At 31.3% G+C, this 16,093-nt stretch overlaps 2 protein-coding genes across 2 annotated transcripts in view; both read left to right on the forward strand.

Annotated features, from left to right (window-relative positions):
* LOC132731053 (complement C1q-like protein 2) overlaps positions 1-16,093 on the forward strand; it is a 44,133-nt gene that overhangs the window by 15,170 nt on the left and 12,870 nt on the right. The window lies entirely within an intron of this gene.
* On the forward strand, positions 3,670-6,451 carry LOC132731054 (complement C1q tumor necrosis factor-related protein 5-like). Its single transcript, XM_060717164.1, has 3 exons — positions 3,670-4,031; positions 4,704-4,790; positions 5,529-6,451. The coding sequence occupies exons 1-3, from the start codon at positions 3,725-3,727 to the stop codon at positions 5,945-5,947; spliced, it is 813 nt and encodes a 270-aa protein (XP_060573147.1). The 5' UTR covers positions 3,670-3,724; the 3' UTR covers positions 5,948-6,451.

Consider the following 16,093-nt stretch of genomic DNA (forward strand, 5'->3'; position numbering starts at 1 on the left):
ATTTTTTTTGATGATGGGAAAAATTTCATTTATTTATTGATTTGTGAAAATGGGTTTCTGATGATTGCTTTTAAAAAAAATAATGATTAATGGGTGGGGATTTAATTTATCAAATACTGAACTCAAAAAATTTAACCTTTATTTTTTGTAGTTCATCTTTTTTTTTTTTCAAAAGGTTTAGATAAGTATTTTGTTTTATTTGGCATTTTTTTGGTCTAAAGAATGGTTTAAAAAACAATTTCAAACTAAAGAAAAAACCCCAACCCTTTTTTTAAATGCGTTTGTTTTTAAAAAAAAAAGAAAAGCAACTCTAGAAAATTTTTGTTTTTCTTTTTTTCATGTCAATTTTTTAAATTTTAAAACCTTTTTGTTCTTTTCGATTTTTTCCTTTTTGATATTTTGACCAAAGGAACCCTTATCATGTCATTAATTTAAACGGCGATAAATTTTTAGAAAATTCTATGAAAATCTCGAAATTTTACATAATGTTTTTGTTTTTTTATAAAAATAATTCAACTGAGTTTGATTTCATCCTTTTCAGTATACCATATATACTAAAAAAAATATAATTTTGTATTTTTTAAAAATCCCGGGTTTTTCAACCAATCTAAGCATTTTTATTTTCACAATTTTTAAGGATTTGGTTTTTTTGATACCCCCAAAAGATGGGTTTGTAAATTTTCAATATAATTTTCAAACGGGGGATCAGGGGTTTTGACAAGTCAACGGTTAATTCCCCGAACCAACAAGGGGGAAATTATTTTTTTTCTGTACATTCTTAATCAACACAAAAATTCTCCTATTGGGCTAGTCTTTTAAAAGGTACATTTGTTTTCAAAATCCCAAAAAAAATCGCGACGACGGAATTTCTTAAAACTTGCGGGTCCCGGGGTTTTGGCCCATTTTAAAATGAAAAACCCGGAGGAAAATTTTTTGGGGTTTCCCAAATAACTAGGGCAAAAAAAATTACGTGTTTTTTTAGAGATGACCTTTTTAATAACTCATTTAGTGGAGTCCGATTTAAAAAAAAACAACATAAATATGAAAAATGTTTAAAGTATAATAACACCTTATACGATTAATTTGGGCCCTAAAAAATTTCAAAATTAGGGACTTAGAACCCCCTTTTAACCCCTCCCGGCCCCCTTTAAAAATTAAAAAATGACTTTTGACCCTTTTTCTCTAAAATTTGACCCCCTTTAAAAACAATTTTGTACTTTAAAGGGGAAACCCTACTTTGAGAAATATTTAAGCAAATAGCAAATATCTAATTTATTTTTTAATTACAAGATCCGACAAAATTTTGAAAAGGTAAAGCAATAAATTAACATTGTTTTAAGAAGTTTAATTTTTTGTTACATAGAAGTAATAATATAGATTTTTTTCATAAAAACGCGGGGACAATATATATACATTCGTATTAAATAAGGTCCCAAATAAAAAGTGAGGGAACAATGATAATTAATTGGAAGTAATTTGATAAAAATCTAAATTTATTTAACTACAAACGCGTAACGACTCTTCTACAAAATTTCAGCACAAGAATACATTTTACAGTATGAACATTTATTTGAAATTACATTGCACTGTCGAACATAAGTTTTAAAAATGTGTTTTTTAGTTTGAATTGTTTCCGTAGTGTCTAAACTGTAACATGAATAACATTTTCACCAATTTACAAAACAAACCCAAAATTTCATTAAGAAATTATTTTTTTCAAACTTATTATCTTGTGATTTTTCAACCTGCTAAATTGCGTTGAAATATTTAGTATGTTTGAATATTTTGCTTACCCTTTGTAATACACATTCTGAATGGAAAACTCATAATGTTTAAAAGACTCCATCCATACACCTTCCTTATTTACACTGTTCTCTTTGCAGAGCTTCCGTCGTTTTCAAAACTTTTATGATATATAATACATTCATTCTGGAGGTCAACATGTGTGTATTTGAGTAAATTCATTTTCGCCATTGGTTGCCCATATGCCCATATGGGTGAGTACTCCAGAAGGGTATTAGTCATTTTATATTTTGGAGGATAGTTCAAGGTATACATAAAGAATTAAAATTAAATCCGAAAATCTTTTAATTTTAGTTGGAAGGACAGGGAATCTTACCCACTTTGTCTCACGCCCTAATTGAGGGATGCAGACTAGCTTAAGGTATACATGACAGCAATGCCCTTTATTTGAAAAACCCTGATGACAACTTCATATCGATGTATTGTTACTATTTATGCCTCCATAAAAGGTTTATGGACTATGGTTGTCGGCATTAGAAAATATTGGAATTCATAACAAATACCTGTAATCCAAGATTAAAATTTTTTCGAGCATGTTTGGCTATCTGGAGAAATATTATACTGCACTCCACTGAAGTCTGAACAAGGTACTAAAATCAAGTCTTCTTGGCTTGAATAAGATGCTCTAGTTGGCAATTCTTACCGCTTTTTATGTCAATTATTTCTTATTTTGTCAGATGTTGCCTAATTGGAAGTCAATGTCAGTTATAGTTCATGACCTGTTTCACCGTATAACACAAACATAATTTGATGATACAAAATAGAACAATGGAACAAAGAAACACTGCCCCGGCCATTTTAAGTACCAATGTTGTTGCTTGATAAAAACAAACCACTAGAAAATGATAATGAAAGTGTACTTCAAAAGTCATTGTCTATAATTTCAAGTAAGTGTTTTTCTTCGTTTGTCAAAAGCTCTTCATTTCCGGACTTAGGTGACCATCTGTTGCTTCAATTAAGAATTTAATGGGGCCAAAAGCTTACGTAAAGTGAATGATGTTTTGAAAAGTTATGAATTGGATATTATGCAAAGGGAAGATAAAAAAGTGATGACAAAAAAGTGATGACAATCACATTACATTACCATAAGCTCGAACACAATGTGCGGTCCCGGAAAATCTATATTAGAGTAATATGACTGTTTAACTTTCAACTGATAAGACAAACAATAAAAATAAATAATACATACCAAAAATAAACCACATTTACCTTTATTTTTGAATATGAAATTATCTAAAGTCTTGTAAAGTAAATGCGACAGAACACGTACTTTTACGGAGAAATGTTTTTAAAAACATCTACACAGGCTTTCGTTGGACCATTGTCCGTAAATTGCAGCAAGACCGATAACTTATGTATTGTTCTACTTGGAAGCGCTAGATTTTTGACCGAATATACTTTTTAGTTGAACATAAAAAGAAGCCGCAATTGTAGCTTTTAAATGGCGTTATTTTACCTTTGCATTCCCTATGGGAGATTCGTGACTGGCATAAACAGACTAAAACACACACTAGCAACAGTGTATTTTCATATAACAACAACAACAACAACAACAACAAAAACATACAAAAAACACAACAACAACAACAACAACAAAAAACAACAAAAACGGGAGTTATCATTAACCTTTGTCTACAAGGTATTGTTAAAAAATATTCTTTCCAAATTGTTAAAAAATGTTGACTCTCTCGAGTCCCACTCGAACTTAAAACTCAATCAAGAATTGGTTTATTTTTTAAATTTTCGCTTTTTAAGCATATTTTCCTTGTATTTCTCTTGTTTATCTTATATCGAAAACAGTGTTACTTTTTCAATGCATCCTTTTTTTATTCTTATTCAAGTACATGAAAAACATCAGCGTTTAACTAACACAAATTGTTAAAGATTTTACAGTCTGCAAAGGGTCGCGCGCTACGTCAAAATGTCTTTCACTATTTACTTTGCGATTTCTGCATTGTTCCAACTTTACGCAACTGATTTTTCTCTGGCTACTGAACCGGTTTGTTCCAAATTTTCTTACGAGGAAAAACTCCTCGAGAAAATGATACGCACAGAGATTAAAGTAGAAACAATTCACAACGAAATAAAGAAAACAGAAGAAACTGTCAGGAATACTCTTGTAGAAATAAAGAACACAGCGCTGGAAATTCACGATAAGTTCGAGAGCTTCAGAAATAATCTTACGGGAGAAACTGCAGCACAAATAAAGGCATTAGAGGAAAAGGAAGGTATGTCATTTTTTTATAAAAAGTACTCAACAACTTTATAGATTGACTTTAGAATAAGAACAGATATCACCAATCAAGCATTATCGACCGCCACAGCGTCCAGATGTCTGACTTTCATTTATTGCAATGACAATTACGGTATTCGTTTCAAATATATAATCTTTGTTCTTACTATCAACAAGTATGATTATGCTATGTAAAATGTTATTTTTATACTTTTTTTGCCAGTAAAAAACAACTTTAAGTAATTTTTGTTTTTGAATTGACTCCGGAATTTTCCGGAATTTGAGAGTGGAACAATATCATATTGGTTTTTATTACATACATTTTAACAGTATCGCAGATTAATTACATTCCTTGTTGTTATATTGAAACAAACATTATTTTTATCCTGGTAATTTCCAAATGATGGGCAACATTCTATGAATACAACATGTAGGTAAATGAGTAAATACATGATTAAATAAATAGATAAAAATAAACAAATACGGTGCAAGTGTTAAATAACGACAATATAGCAAATTGCCAATCCAAGCCGAGTGCGCAAGTTATTTGTCAAAATCCTTTTAACTGATTTCACTTGAAGATATCGTTTAATGGACTGTTTGCTTAATTCGGACACATTATTAACCTAATACTGTACTAACGTAACTTTTGTTGTTGTTTTCTTAGATCAACTCGAAAACATATTTGACGAGCTGAAAATCAATCTCACGATGAAAGTTGGAAACGAAATGGACAGCTTGGCAAAGCTTAAAGGTTATTTCTTCTTTTTTTATATTTTCAATATAAATATTTTGTCAGATGTTATTTTAGAACCTCATAAATTTGTGATAGCATTAAGCATTTAGCAATAAAATTCTGTACTTCTTTGAGGATATCAGTATCGCATAACTTTGTCAGGAAATTATATATCTCTTAAGTGTTTAAGATGTAATGTATTTTAAAACTAATTTTAGCGTAAATCTGGTTTATAATGGTAATGTTCTTTTTTTTTAAACTGTCTTATTTACAAATGAGACTTTTCCTATACTAGTAAGTTACAGTATATATTACCGAGCAGGTAACGTTTCCAAATTATTTTTGCTGTTTTAGGCGTTCTTAAGGGATTCCATTTTTTCACTCTTGTTATAGGTAATCAAAATTAAAGTTTCTTTATGAATTATTCATAAATTATTGTCTGAATTGAATGAGGCATCTGATAAGCTATCATTTAATCGCCTGATGTCACACTGATACCAGTTTCGATAAATTTATCTATCTTATCAAAAATTCAAATAGAACCATTTACGTCTTTTTTGTTCTGGTAATTCTTTTTGATGATAGATATCAATTGAAAAGATGATAAACGATTTTTTGGTCCGTATTTAACGTCCATACTTTAACTGACTTTCCATTAAAATACAGTGAAAGGGAAAGTGGAGTGAAGTTTTAGATGAGCAGATATTGTTATATGTGCAAATTTAATGAATTAAACAAAGTCTATTTTATTTACAGAAACAGTTTTACAACCAAGTATAGCATTTCATGTTCACAATGTCAAGGACTTTGTCCTTGATACCACAAACGAAGTTCTAGTGTTTGAAAGTATAATTACAAACGAAGGATCAGGGTATGACAAAACAACAGGGATCTTCACAGCGCCTATTGCGGGAGTTTTTTTCTTTTCTGTACATGTTTGTACTACAAAGGCAAAATTTTCTCCTATTGGACTAGTCTTGAATGGTACATTCATTGCAAAATCGGTAAATCGCGACGACGATAATCATACTTGCGGCTCGGTTTCGGCTATTGTTAAAATGAAACCAGAAGGAAAGGTTTGGGTTACATGTACAGCTAGTAGCTCCACTTACGTTTTAAAAGGAGATGACGCTAACCATATGAATACTTTCAGTGGAATGCTAATAAGCAAATAGAACAAACATCTTTTTGTTTAATACCAATTTACTAGCATTTATTTTATAATAATACAACGCTTTTCTTTGATCAGCACAGTGCAGTTATTTTAGGCAGTGACATCTATGTGCAAGTCTTGCATCCGACTTAACAATTATTTATATAATTCAAAACAACCTAGATGGTTATTGCTTAACGAAAAGTAACATATTGTATACGCTGTTTTTTTAATAAAAAAATCACACAGTTTCATATAAACCGTGTCAACTTCCCACCAGTTACTACTTCGCCGTTTTAGAATATTAAAGATACGGCTACGCAAGATTTAGTTTGTAACTTCGCCCGTCTGAAATCGAATACAACCGATTAGTATTGATCTAGCAGTTTCAAAATTGTGTGTATCAATGCGAATTCATTACGCAAATTTGCAAATTTTAGATTTCGTAGCCCTACTCATACATAAGCATAACTTTTTACGATTCTACATAACCAGACTTCAATCAAAATGTTCCATACTTTTAAGAACATTTGAATGAAATTAAATAAAATGAAATGTTATTTTATAAATCAAACTGAAAGTTTACATATTACTTAAAGTGTAGACTTGATTTCCATCCAGCCATTTTCTCTTCTTTTTCTTGTCAGATTGGTGCGCTCGAGGGTGTGGAATTGGTCTGTCATTAGCATTCCTAGCACTGCATGGGAGGATTTGTAATTATATATATATATATATATATATATATATATATATATATATATATATATATATATATATATATATATATATATATATATATACATATATATATATATATATATATATATATATATATATATATATATATATATATATATATATATATATATATATATATATATATATATATATATATATATATATATATATATATATATATATATATATATTAATCTTTTTGCCAAGTTTGCATTCGAAGCCTTTATAAGCATCATAGACATATTATATGAGATTTATCGTTGTTGTATAACTGCTTTATGCTCATCATCAACAGCCATGCTTTCAATCAAAGTAGAAAATCACTCTCTACGGTAACGTTCAAAAGAGGAAGGCAAGAAATTATATATAAGATGGAATGTATGTAAGCTTTTGTACACAGTTTTCTATCTTAAGCCATTCTCGATGGAACTTTCTTCTCAGAAAAAATGTTAACATGTATTGTAAAAGCAAAAGTTATTTCAATCTTAACATTTCTTCATAAATGTATTTACTGGATAAGACCAATCGCGGATTCTTGGTGAAACATTAATGTCCGTCGCCTTGATACTTGCTCGTTTTGTTCAATTTGTTATCAGTTGTTATTCTAAAAATATAAATAGCCGTTGCATCATGTGGTGATTGAAATGTGAATTCGTTATTGACCAGCACTACAGACGGACGAAACAGATGGACATGACCCATTATCTGATTTTTTTTCACTTTTATAGTTTAACATTTTTAGAAAAATGTTTTTTCTTTACTCCGTGGGCGCATTCAAATTTCCTTTTCTTACATACGTTTTAAACTTTGCCATTTAAAAAGCATCTTGCAACATACATGTAGCTTAGAATCATAGGCAGCATGAAGCTTTACTTCTGATTTGTTGATCAGCTACTAATCTCTAGAAATGATTTATGATGAAACTCTAGAAATGATTTATGAGAGAAACATTTTATATAAAGTTTGAATTCTTTACAAAGATCAGTTGGGGATTTTAAAACCGGAAGATATATGCAAATGACGATTATGAAATACACTCAGAAATAAATAAAAGATCGAATCGAATGTTTGTGCAATTCTGAGCCCAATTTGAGTGAAAAGTTTTGCAAGCAATGGTGTGAGCGAACGATCTAAAACTTTGTACACATGCTTTTCTGTTTTGACCTACATCAAATGGAACATAAATTTCGAAAAATGATTTCCAGTACTGTCATGTCAAAACAACTCAGTGAAGTTGGTTTAACCTTTCACTGCATGAGTATATTGTGAAAAATGGCTATTTTCAGTGTAAAGCCTCCTGTTACAAGTTCAAACTGCAATGAACTTATAAAAATGCTTCAACACTGATCAAACTTAGCACAAATGTTGACTGAACCATAGCCTTTGAATCTTAAATTTCCTGTTACCATGGCAACGTGCGGACATTTCAAAATTGTCAAAACTCATATTTTGCGGTGATTTCTTCCATCAACAGTTTGAGATAGAGTCATAGGCTTTTCAGCGTTGGTTACTCGTTACGTTCAGATCGACCTTAAGCCATTTTAGCCTCTCACGAGTCGAAAATTATTTTGGCAGTGAGTGGGGCTGCTCACTCCCTTCGAACCACCTTTGGCATCCCCTTGATACACTTTTTATAGGGGGCGGGACCGAAAAAGTGATCAACTTTTTCAACTACATCTCTCAAAACGAAACAAGTGTTAAGGGCTCCAAAAAACTATGTTTTCACAATCTGAGGCCCCACGGGGGGGGGGGGAGGCTGAAAAGCCGTCAAAATACGTTTATATGAGGTTAAAGGTTAAACATGTATCCAGTACATATGATCCTTTTTTCATTTTAAGGTATGAAAAATCAAAGTACATTCCATAATTATGATTTATATGTAAGTATAGTATTTATGTATTGATTTGTATCATCTATACGAAATAAAGGCTATCTAGATTTAAGTTACAATTCATAACACACTGACCATAGCTTTCGTAGAAGCAGTGGGCCCATTACACCGGCGGTGGAGCATTCCTCATCATTTTTCTCCCAGTCCATCTATCACTAACATCGGTAAGTTAAAAACCTAATTTAACTTTATGTTTTCGGCTTCATAAGAAGTAACTAATGAGACTTTAACCTGCTTATGTACTTATATGTATTATTTGCCATTGGTGTGAACACTTGTGTACATTTTGACGAAGGGACGTCGCTAATGCAACACTTTGGTTAAAACCGGGACAATTTTATACAAAACCCGATTTACTGCCAGCGTTAACAGGGTTCCTTTGCTTGTTTTGGCTAATGTGATAAGAACACAAAGAGCATATGCGCAAGATAATAAAAAGAAAATTATGATAAAACGACAATGGTGTCCCTTGTATGGCAGAACACGATATATGAAAGAAGGGAGACTAATCTGGCAGGCATATTTGGATTCGGTATCAATAAGAGTTACTATTCGTTGAACAATCAATATTTCTACTCAAAATAAAATATGTTTTTTTCTCTTTTTTTGACTTCTTTGAAGATGTCTTAGAGATGGGGTGATAAAATTGATTTTTAAACAAAATTATAAGTTTTTAAATATCAGATTATCTGTTGTATAAACATTACTGTATTATTACTCAGGGAAACCTAACATGGTACGATAATACAATTCCTGCAGTTTTACCAATGAACTTAAATGATCATTTAATATGTCTTCCACAATGCGATAACTGAAATGCCATGGCCCTTCATCATGTCGCTGACATAGTTACTTCTTATCTGTATTGCTGGCATAACTATAATAAAAGAAATGCTATCGAATGGTATCTATTAGCAATGTGTAAAATGATCAGACAGAACAGTGATATCTATCTGGCAAAAGGAACAGAAGAAAATCGCTTTATCTTTTGGGAAGGATGTTGTCTCGTTAATGTCAGTGAATAAGGTTTTCAATTAACACATAGATAATTGTGATTTCTATTATTACGTTGACATTTTACCAATGTCTGTCTATAATATATTATTGCAACGGTACGCAGACTGACCCTTTTGTTATGTATATATGTTAGATTATGCTTAAGCTGAAAGAAACAAGTTTTCCTCCCTTTAAACTCGTAGAACTTTTGCTGTAAGTTCATAAAGTAGTCAAAATAGAAACCTTAAAGTTCGCTCAGCAGGGCAAATTTCAAAGTACTGCATGAAGGCTAAACATGCGAAGGCATGAAAAAACAGTCGTACCGAAACTTGGCACACAAAGTGATTATAATCATTGCTGTGCTTTAACTTTCTGACATTGTAAATTTTCAGACATTGCATGTATAAAGTTATTAAGATGATTTTTTTCTGATTATTTTTATAATGTATGCCTACTCTTACAACAAACTAATCTTGTTTTATAAGAAATATACTTTAAAATCTATTTTCCCAATCAGGGCCCTTAAGTAGAATTCTTTTTGAAAGACCTTGTCCCAATATACCTTATTTTGAACATTACTATCTAGAACCTTTGATACAAACATATGAAATATACATGTTTTTTTTAAGAATTATGAATTCTTATGAATCTGTAAAGATCGGCAGGTGTCGAAAATATTGTTTTACCCGTATCTGCTCTCTTCGTATCTCGACAGTTTTCATTATATACTATTTTAGAACAGTTTTGTCACATGAGAGGGTGTTTTTTTGCCGCTGTGATGTCATTATTTGTAGAAATTCCAATATGGCGGATAGAATACATGCTCAATAAGTTTTTACTGTAATCGTTTAGCAGATAAAAAAGGTTATTTATTGTTGAACAAATTTGGAAATCGCGTTTTTAATAGAAAAATTTAGTTGCAATTTACATTACTACATATATTTAAATATCACATTATGTACAATGTCTGTTATTCAGCAGTCAGGTATAAAGTTTCCAATGTTTCATGGCTGTTTAAAAGTTATTAAAAGTTGTTTATATCATTGGCTAAAAATGATTTATTTGCAACAAAATGTATTTAAAAATGGGGAATTTGTGCTTAAAACCAGCGTTGGATAACACTCCAGGAAAATTTCAATATAATAAGGAAAGGAGGTTGACACGGAACACTAGAATGTTTTATTTATTTGCTGATTTGTCATGTGCCCGTTTTTCATGTTCTGCAACTCCACAATAAGCTACAAAAAATCCACATGTCTCGCCTCGCCCATCACCTCGACATACTTTTCGGGCTGCAGTGAACCTATGGCTTGATTATGCATCATACATATTTAATATGTTCGTTTAAACATCATCTTCGGACAAATGATAAATGATTATTAATATAAATCACAAGATGTTTTGAACTTTTGAAAACAAAGTCCATGTAATGGTAGCTTGGGCAATTACCCTGGGGGTAAAAACAATCTTATTGACCATTTATGTGACAGTTCTAATGAGGTTTCATTTTCACGAAGTTGAATTCGTGAAGTTAAAAAACGTGAATTCATGAAGTTGTATTCGTGAAGCTGAAATCGTGAATTCGATAATTTGAAGTCGTGAACTTGAAATCGTAAATTCAAGAAGTTGAAATCTTAAATTCGTGAATTCGGTTGAAATCGTTAATGAAGTTGAAATTGTGAGCACGTGCAGATGAACCCGAAAATTCAAAAAGTTGAAATGCCACAACCGGTATTTCTTACAATCCACAATAGCTAGCCACTTCATTAAAAAAATCTCTACCTGCATATAGATTTTCCACTAACATGTTGTATTTATTGATTTGTGATCCTAATTGAACCTTAAACAAAATCAAAATTGCGTCTTCAAACATGATAAATAATTCAAAAGTATGCTCTTCAGCAAAAGTGAAATTATTTTTGTCTCAATAAGCAAGTGCTGGTACCATTTGTAAATAAATAACGATTGCCAGTTGTAGGTGGAATAATTTAGTTTTCAGACAAATTCATTTTATTGCATCCTACTTCCGAACACTTTTATTGCTACCATAGCGATTCATTATTTGATTACAGTTACAATGTAGGAGTTTAAGGTTTTTATAGATATATGAGACCTTCCATCAATATTGCATACACTCACTTTATCCAAACTAACAATATTTGATATGGATAACGTTGCATTCATGAGGATAATCAATATTCGTTTAAATTTTAAAAAGGCATGTGTGGAGCAATCGTATATAAATACATTATAGAATTTTCCGTTAGAAATGTGCAGAAAAAACTATAATTGAAAGGATTTTCGGCAAAAAATAAAGTTATTATGTTTTATTGTTATCTTCACGCCCACAATTGAATTGTCATAATGACTTTAGTTAGCTTTTTTGATTTAGTTTAAAAGTAAAACACCCGTATGTAGTCTTGTATCTTTTGTTTGCTCCAAAAAGTTCTAAATTAGATCAACTATTCAGCTTTAAGGAAATCCACTGAAATTGTTTGACATTATTGGACATGAAATATTTTTTTCGAGAAAAATGTTTGATGTATTGTAGGTCTAGATTAATAAGTATAGGTTAAACATTTATTAGTACGTATTTACAAAATTAAATTGATTAATTTGATTTAGCAAATACGTTCTTATAAATTTTTACAAGGTTTGTAATTTAAATTATTTTTTATAAGCGGTCAATTTACTAGACTGATTAACAGTTTGCCAATTAATCAAAGTAAATGTGTTACGATTCATCAGAAATACTGCAATCCTTTAGGACAAAAAAATAATTTCATACATTAACTTGGGTATAAAATTTCAGATCATCAATACATTTTTTAAAAATTTATTTCTTGGTGCATTTCTTAATAAACCTTATATTTCCGTATTAAGGTCCACACAGCAGATCTATGTAGGAAATTCAAATTTTATGATATCATGATTTTTGATATCAGGAGAGTTCCTTTTATTTGGATATTAAATCACCATAATCTAATCCATAGTATTATTTTTTGCTCTTGCTAACATCTTTCCTCCATACATATAACGATTACCTAAGACGTCCTACCGTACGTCAAAATTATTTGATTGGAAAGAATTTACTCCCTGGAATAATATCTCATAGAAAAAAACATGTCTGTTGATTATATTGAAAATAAACCTACCTTGACTAAATTGCGAGTGAGGGAACGTATTAGATATATGAGGAAAAGTATTAATATAAATATACTAATGTAAGCCTGACATTTGTTAGTTTCCTGTTCCATTAAACTTCTTTTATGTTTTGTTCAATTTGGCCTGTCGCGAAGAATTGTGTTGTCTTTCCGTTGAATGCCTGAAATGAAATGTTCCGTTGTTTCATATACCGATAGTTTTTTTGTTATCTGTCCTCGTTTTCTGTTCTATTGTTCTGTTTAATGTGTCTTGTTGTCTTTTAAGTTTTTACTTTTCTTTTCTGTTCCCTTTAGTTTATTTTATCGTGTCTTGTTTACTGATGTTTCTCTTTGTCTGTCCCATTGTTGTCTGTTTGTCTTGCTATCTGTTCCATTGTTATAGTCTACACGTTGTTCTTCCCTTTTCGTGATGTGTTCTGTTGTCTATTTTGTTTTTCCATTGTTGTCTGTCCTATTATTTTTTTTGTTTGTTCCACTTTGTTGTTGTGTGTCCCGAGATGTTTGTCTTGTCATGTGTTTTTCCGTTACGCATTTTTGTAGTCGGTGCAATTTAGTGTCCTGTGGGCTACTCTGTGTTCTATTAAGCCTTTTGCTCTGATGCTGTTGTATATTCCATTGTATGTTATTGTAAGTTTTTTTTGACAGTGTCTGTCCTTGAAGTTGTTATTGTCTGTTGCGCTTTTGTTCTGGTCTATTTTTTTTCTTTTCTGCTGCCAGTATTTTGTCTGTTCCGTAATGTATCTTGTGTTTTTGTTCCGCGTTTTGTAGTCTGTGCTTTTTAGTGAGATTCATTTGTTGTATATTCCGTTAAGTTCTTAAATGTTTGTATCTATGTTTGTATCTGTTAACATATTCAGTTGTTGCGTATTCTATTTTTAAGTCTTGTCTGTTCCTTGTTCTTGTAAGTCTCTTTTCTCTGTTCCATTCATCTGTTCTATTGTCTTGTAGAATGCTCCGTGAAGTATTTGTTGTTATCTGCCGGCTGACTACCTTTTTGTATGTCTTTTGTTGTCTGTTCCGTTATGCTTCTTCTCCTCATCTCTGTTATGTCTTTTCAATTTTTGAATTCTGGTCTGTTTACTCTGTATCTGTATGTTTTTAACCGATCAGTCTCTTTTCTAATCGTTTATTTTGTAGAGTTCTATGTTCTGGTTTTGTCAGTCTCGTAGTCACTTCATTTTTTTAATGGAATAGCGGGGAATCGAACTCACGACCGCTTGATTGGTAGACAGACAGTGTTACCACTACACCATAGCGCCCGCTGTGAATTATAACTGTTTTTGAAAGTCCTATATACATAAGTACTTCAATGGCTAACAAAAATGTATTGCAATTAAATTTTAACACCTCTACAGGCAACCCACGTGACTTACCTTTTTTATATCATCAAAAGAGAATATTTCACGATTTAAGTAATGTTTTAGGGATAACTTTGCTGTTAATTTAAAATATCCCTTGTCATTCAGTGGAGGGAACCCAGAATTTGTAGGTTCATCGAAAGGTGTGATAATCTTCTTGTAAAATTTTCCTAAAACCGAGACTGGATTCCGAAATTTTCATGAGCGGCCATGAAATCGTAAGCACACGTACCAATATCCCGATAAAAGCAAATAAACGGGCTATTTTGCATTATGACACGTTTTAAGTTCCATGAGAAACTTGTCAGTGATTTCAGATTGATGAAAAAAAGAAAATGATATGATCGTAAAGACTTCAATGTATATCAAAGCGCTGAAAGCACTGAATGCGACTGCTTAACTTGGGCTATTTAACCACAAATTAAACAAATGGAAAAATGCAACATAACATTGCATCCTATTTAATTAGTGTCTTGTGCATCTCTGCTGTAATGCACTTTAAAGACCCACTTGAAGGTGCCATATATTAAGCTGTATTTTTAGAACAAAATTAACTTTTTTTATACACAAATTTGCATTTTAGCCGCATATTCTGTTTAACATGAATATTTACACTGTACAACATTACGATCTAACACTTTCCATTTCCCGTTATTTAAAAACTTAATTTTGAGTAAAATAACCTTATTACAAATTATCTTAAATACACCGCAGAGTTTGTCTGTGACGTAAAGAACATAACTGTTTCACAGTTCCTGCATAAAGAGGCATACAGCTCAAAGGAAAGATGAACAATATGTAGGGGTATTTTCGCCAAAAGTATATGTATTTTGATAACATGTTCATATCAGAATGTTACATCCATGCATGTTGATTGCATTTTTATTTATCCATCCTCTATTTATGTTGATTTACATACAGGAATGCAGAATTTCAAATGCATAATTAGTATCATTCCTTTTGATTTATGTCTTGTGGAGGAAGACATATTATTATGTAGATAACATGCTTTATAAAAGCGTCAAATTATGTGTACATATTTTATAGTCCTATGTTCCTATTTGTATGTTTTGTTGTTGTTGTATTTCTATTTCAGAAGGCCACATCGGTAATAAGATATATATGATTATTGTTGTTTATTCTTATATGTCTTAATGTGTTACCTTCTCTAAATAAAGATACAATAATAATTTGTCATTATAGTACCTACATAGTTTGCAAAAGTTTAAGAGCCAGGAAAAGTGCCTAGAATTTCGGTATCTTCCTGTATCTTCATCTTGCACTATCCTCTAAAATCTAAAATGACTTATATTCTTCTTGAGGGTTCGCCAATATGGATAACCAGTAGCAAGTTTAAATACATTCAAAATACACACACAGGCACACACTTAAGTATACTGTACAAGACTGTAATTATAATTATTTTGCCTTTTCACTCTTATTTACATGTATAACATAACACATCTGTAACAATACTTGACAGGAGCTAGATGTAACCGATAGTTTATCAATGACACCTACATGTATGACAGGTTGTCAATTCGATAATTTGTTATGTATCTAAAAGGATCCCGGATACCGGCTTTTCCGAATTGCATGTGATTATCGCCGTTCCCGGACGGCTATATATACAATTAACAAGATTTGAACATTTCTACATGTACACCGCCTGCCTTTAACCAATAAAACCGAATAACTCAATATCACATGATAAGAAAATGGACGTCAAAAAACTTCAATGGGGGATGCTTAAATGGACTCGCCCAACCGCCATGTTTTGTCGGGTTACTTATTGACACAACTGAAAAATACCATTATCAATGTACGACTTCAGTACCAGTTTTTAGTCTCTTGCTGGATAAACACATCAAATTGCAATATTTTTTGCTACATGTCATTTCTGATAAGAGAAGGTAGTCTTAATAATATTATATTTTGTTTTCTTTCCAAAACTGGCACTTAAAGAAAAAACTTCATAATTGCTTTATTTCGGAGAATTTAATAGTATGAATGTTTCAATT

The sequence above is a fragment of the Ruditapes philippinarum genome, unplaced genomic scaffold, assembly GCF_026571515.1.
Source record: "Ruditapes philippinarum isolate M1 unplaced genomic scaffold, ASM2657151v2 ctg1239_1_1_1_1, whole genome shotgun sequence".
In the NCBI taxonomy this organism is placed as follows: domain Eukaryota; kingdom Metazoa; phylum Mollusca; class Bivalvia; order Venerida; family Veneridae; genus Ruditapes; species Ruditapes philippinarum.

Coding starts and splice junctions, on each gene's coding strand:
- LOC132731054 (XM_060717164.1), top strand. CDS start 3,725: ATGTCTTTCACTATTTACTTTGCGATTTCTGCATTGTTCCAACTTTAC. Junction 4,032..4,703: donor GGCATTAGAGGAAAAGGAAG/GTATGTCATTTT, acceptor TTGTTTTCTTAG/ATCAACTCGAAAACATATTT. Junction 4,791..5,528: donor CAGCTTGGCAAAGCTTAAAG/GTTATTTCTTCT, acceptor TTTTATTTACAG/AAACAGTTTTACAACCAAGT.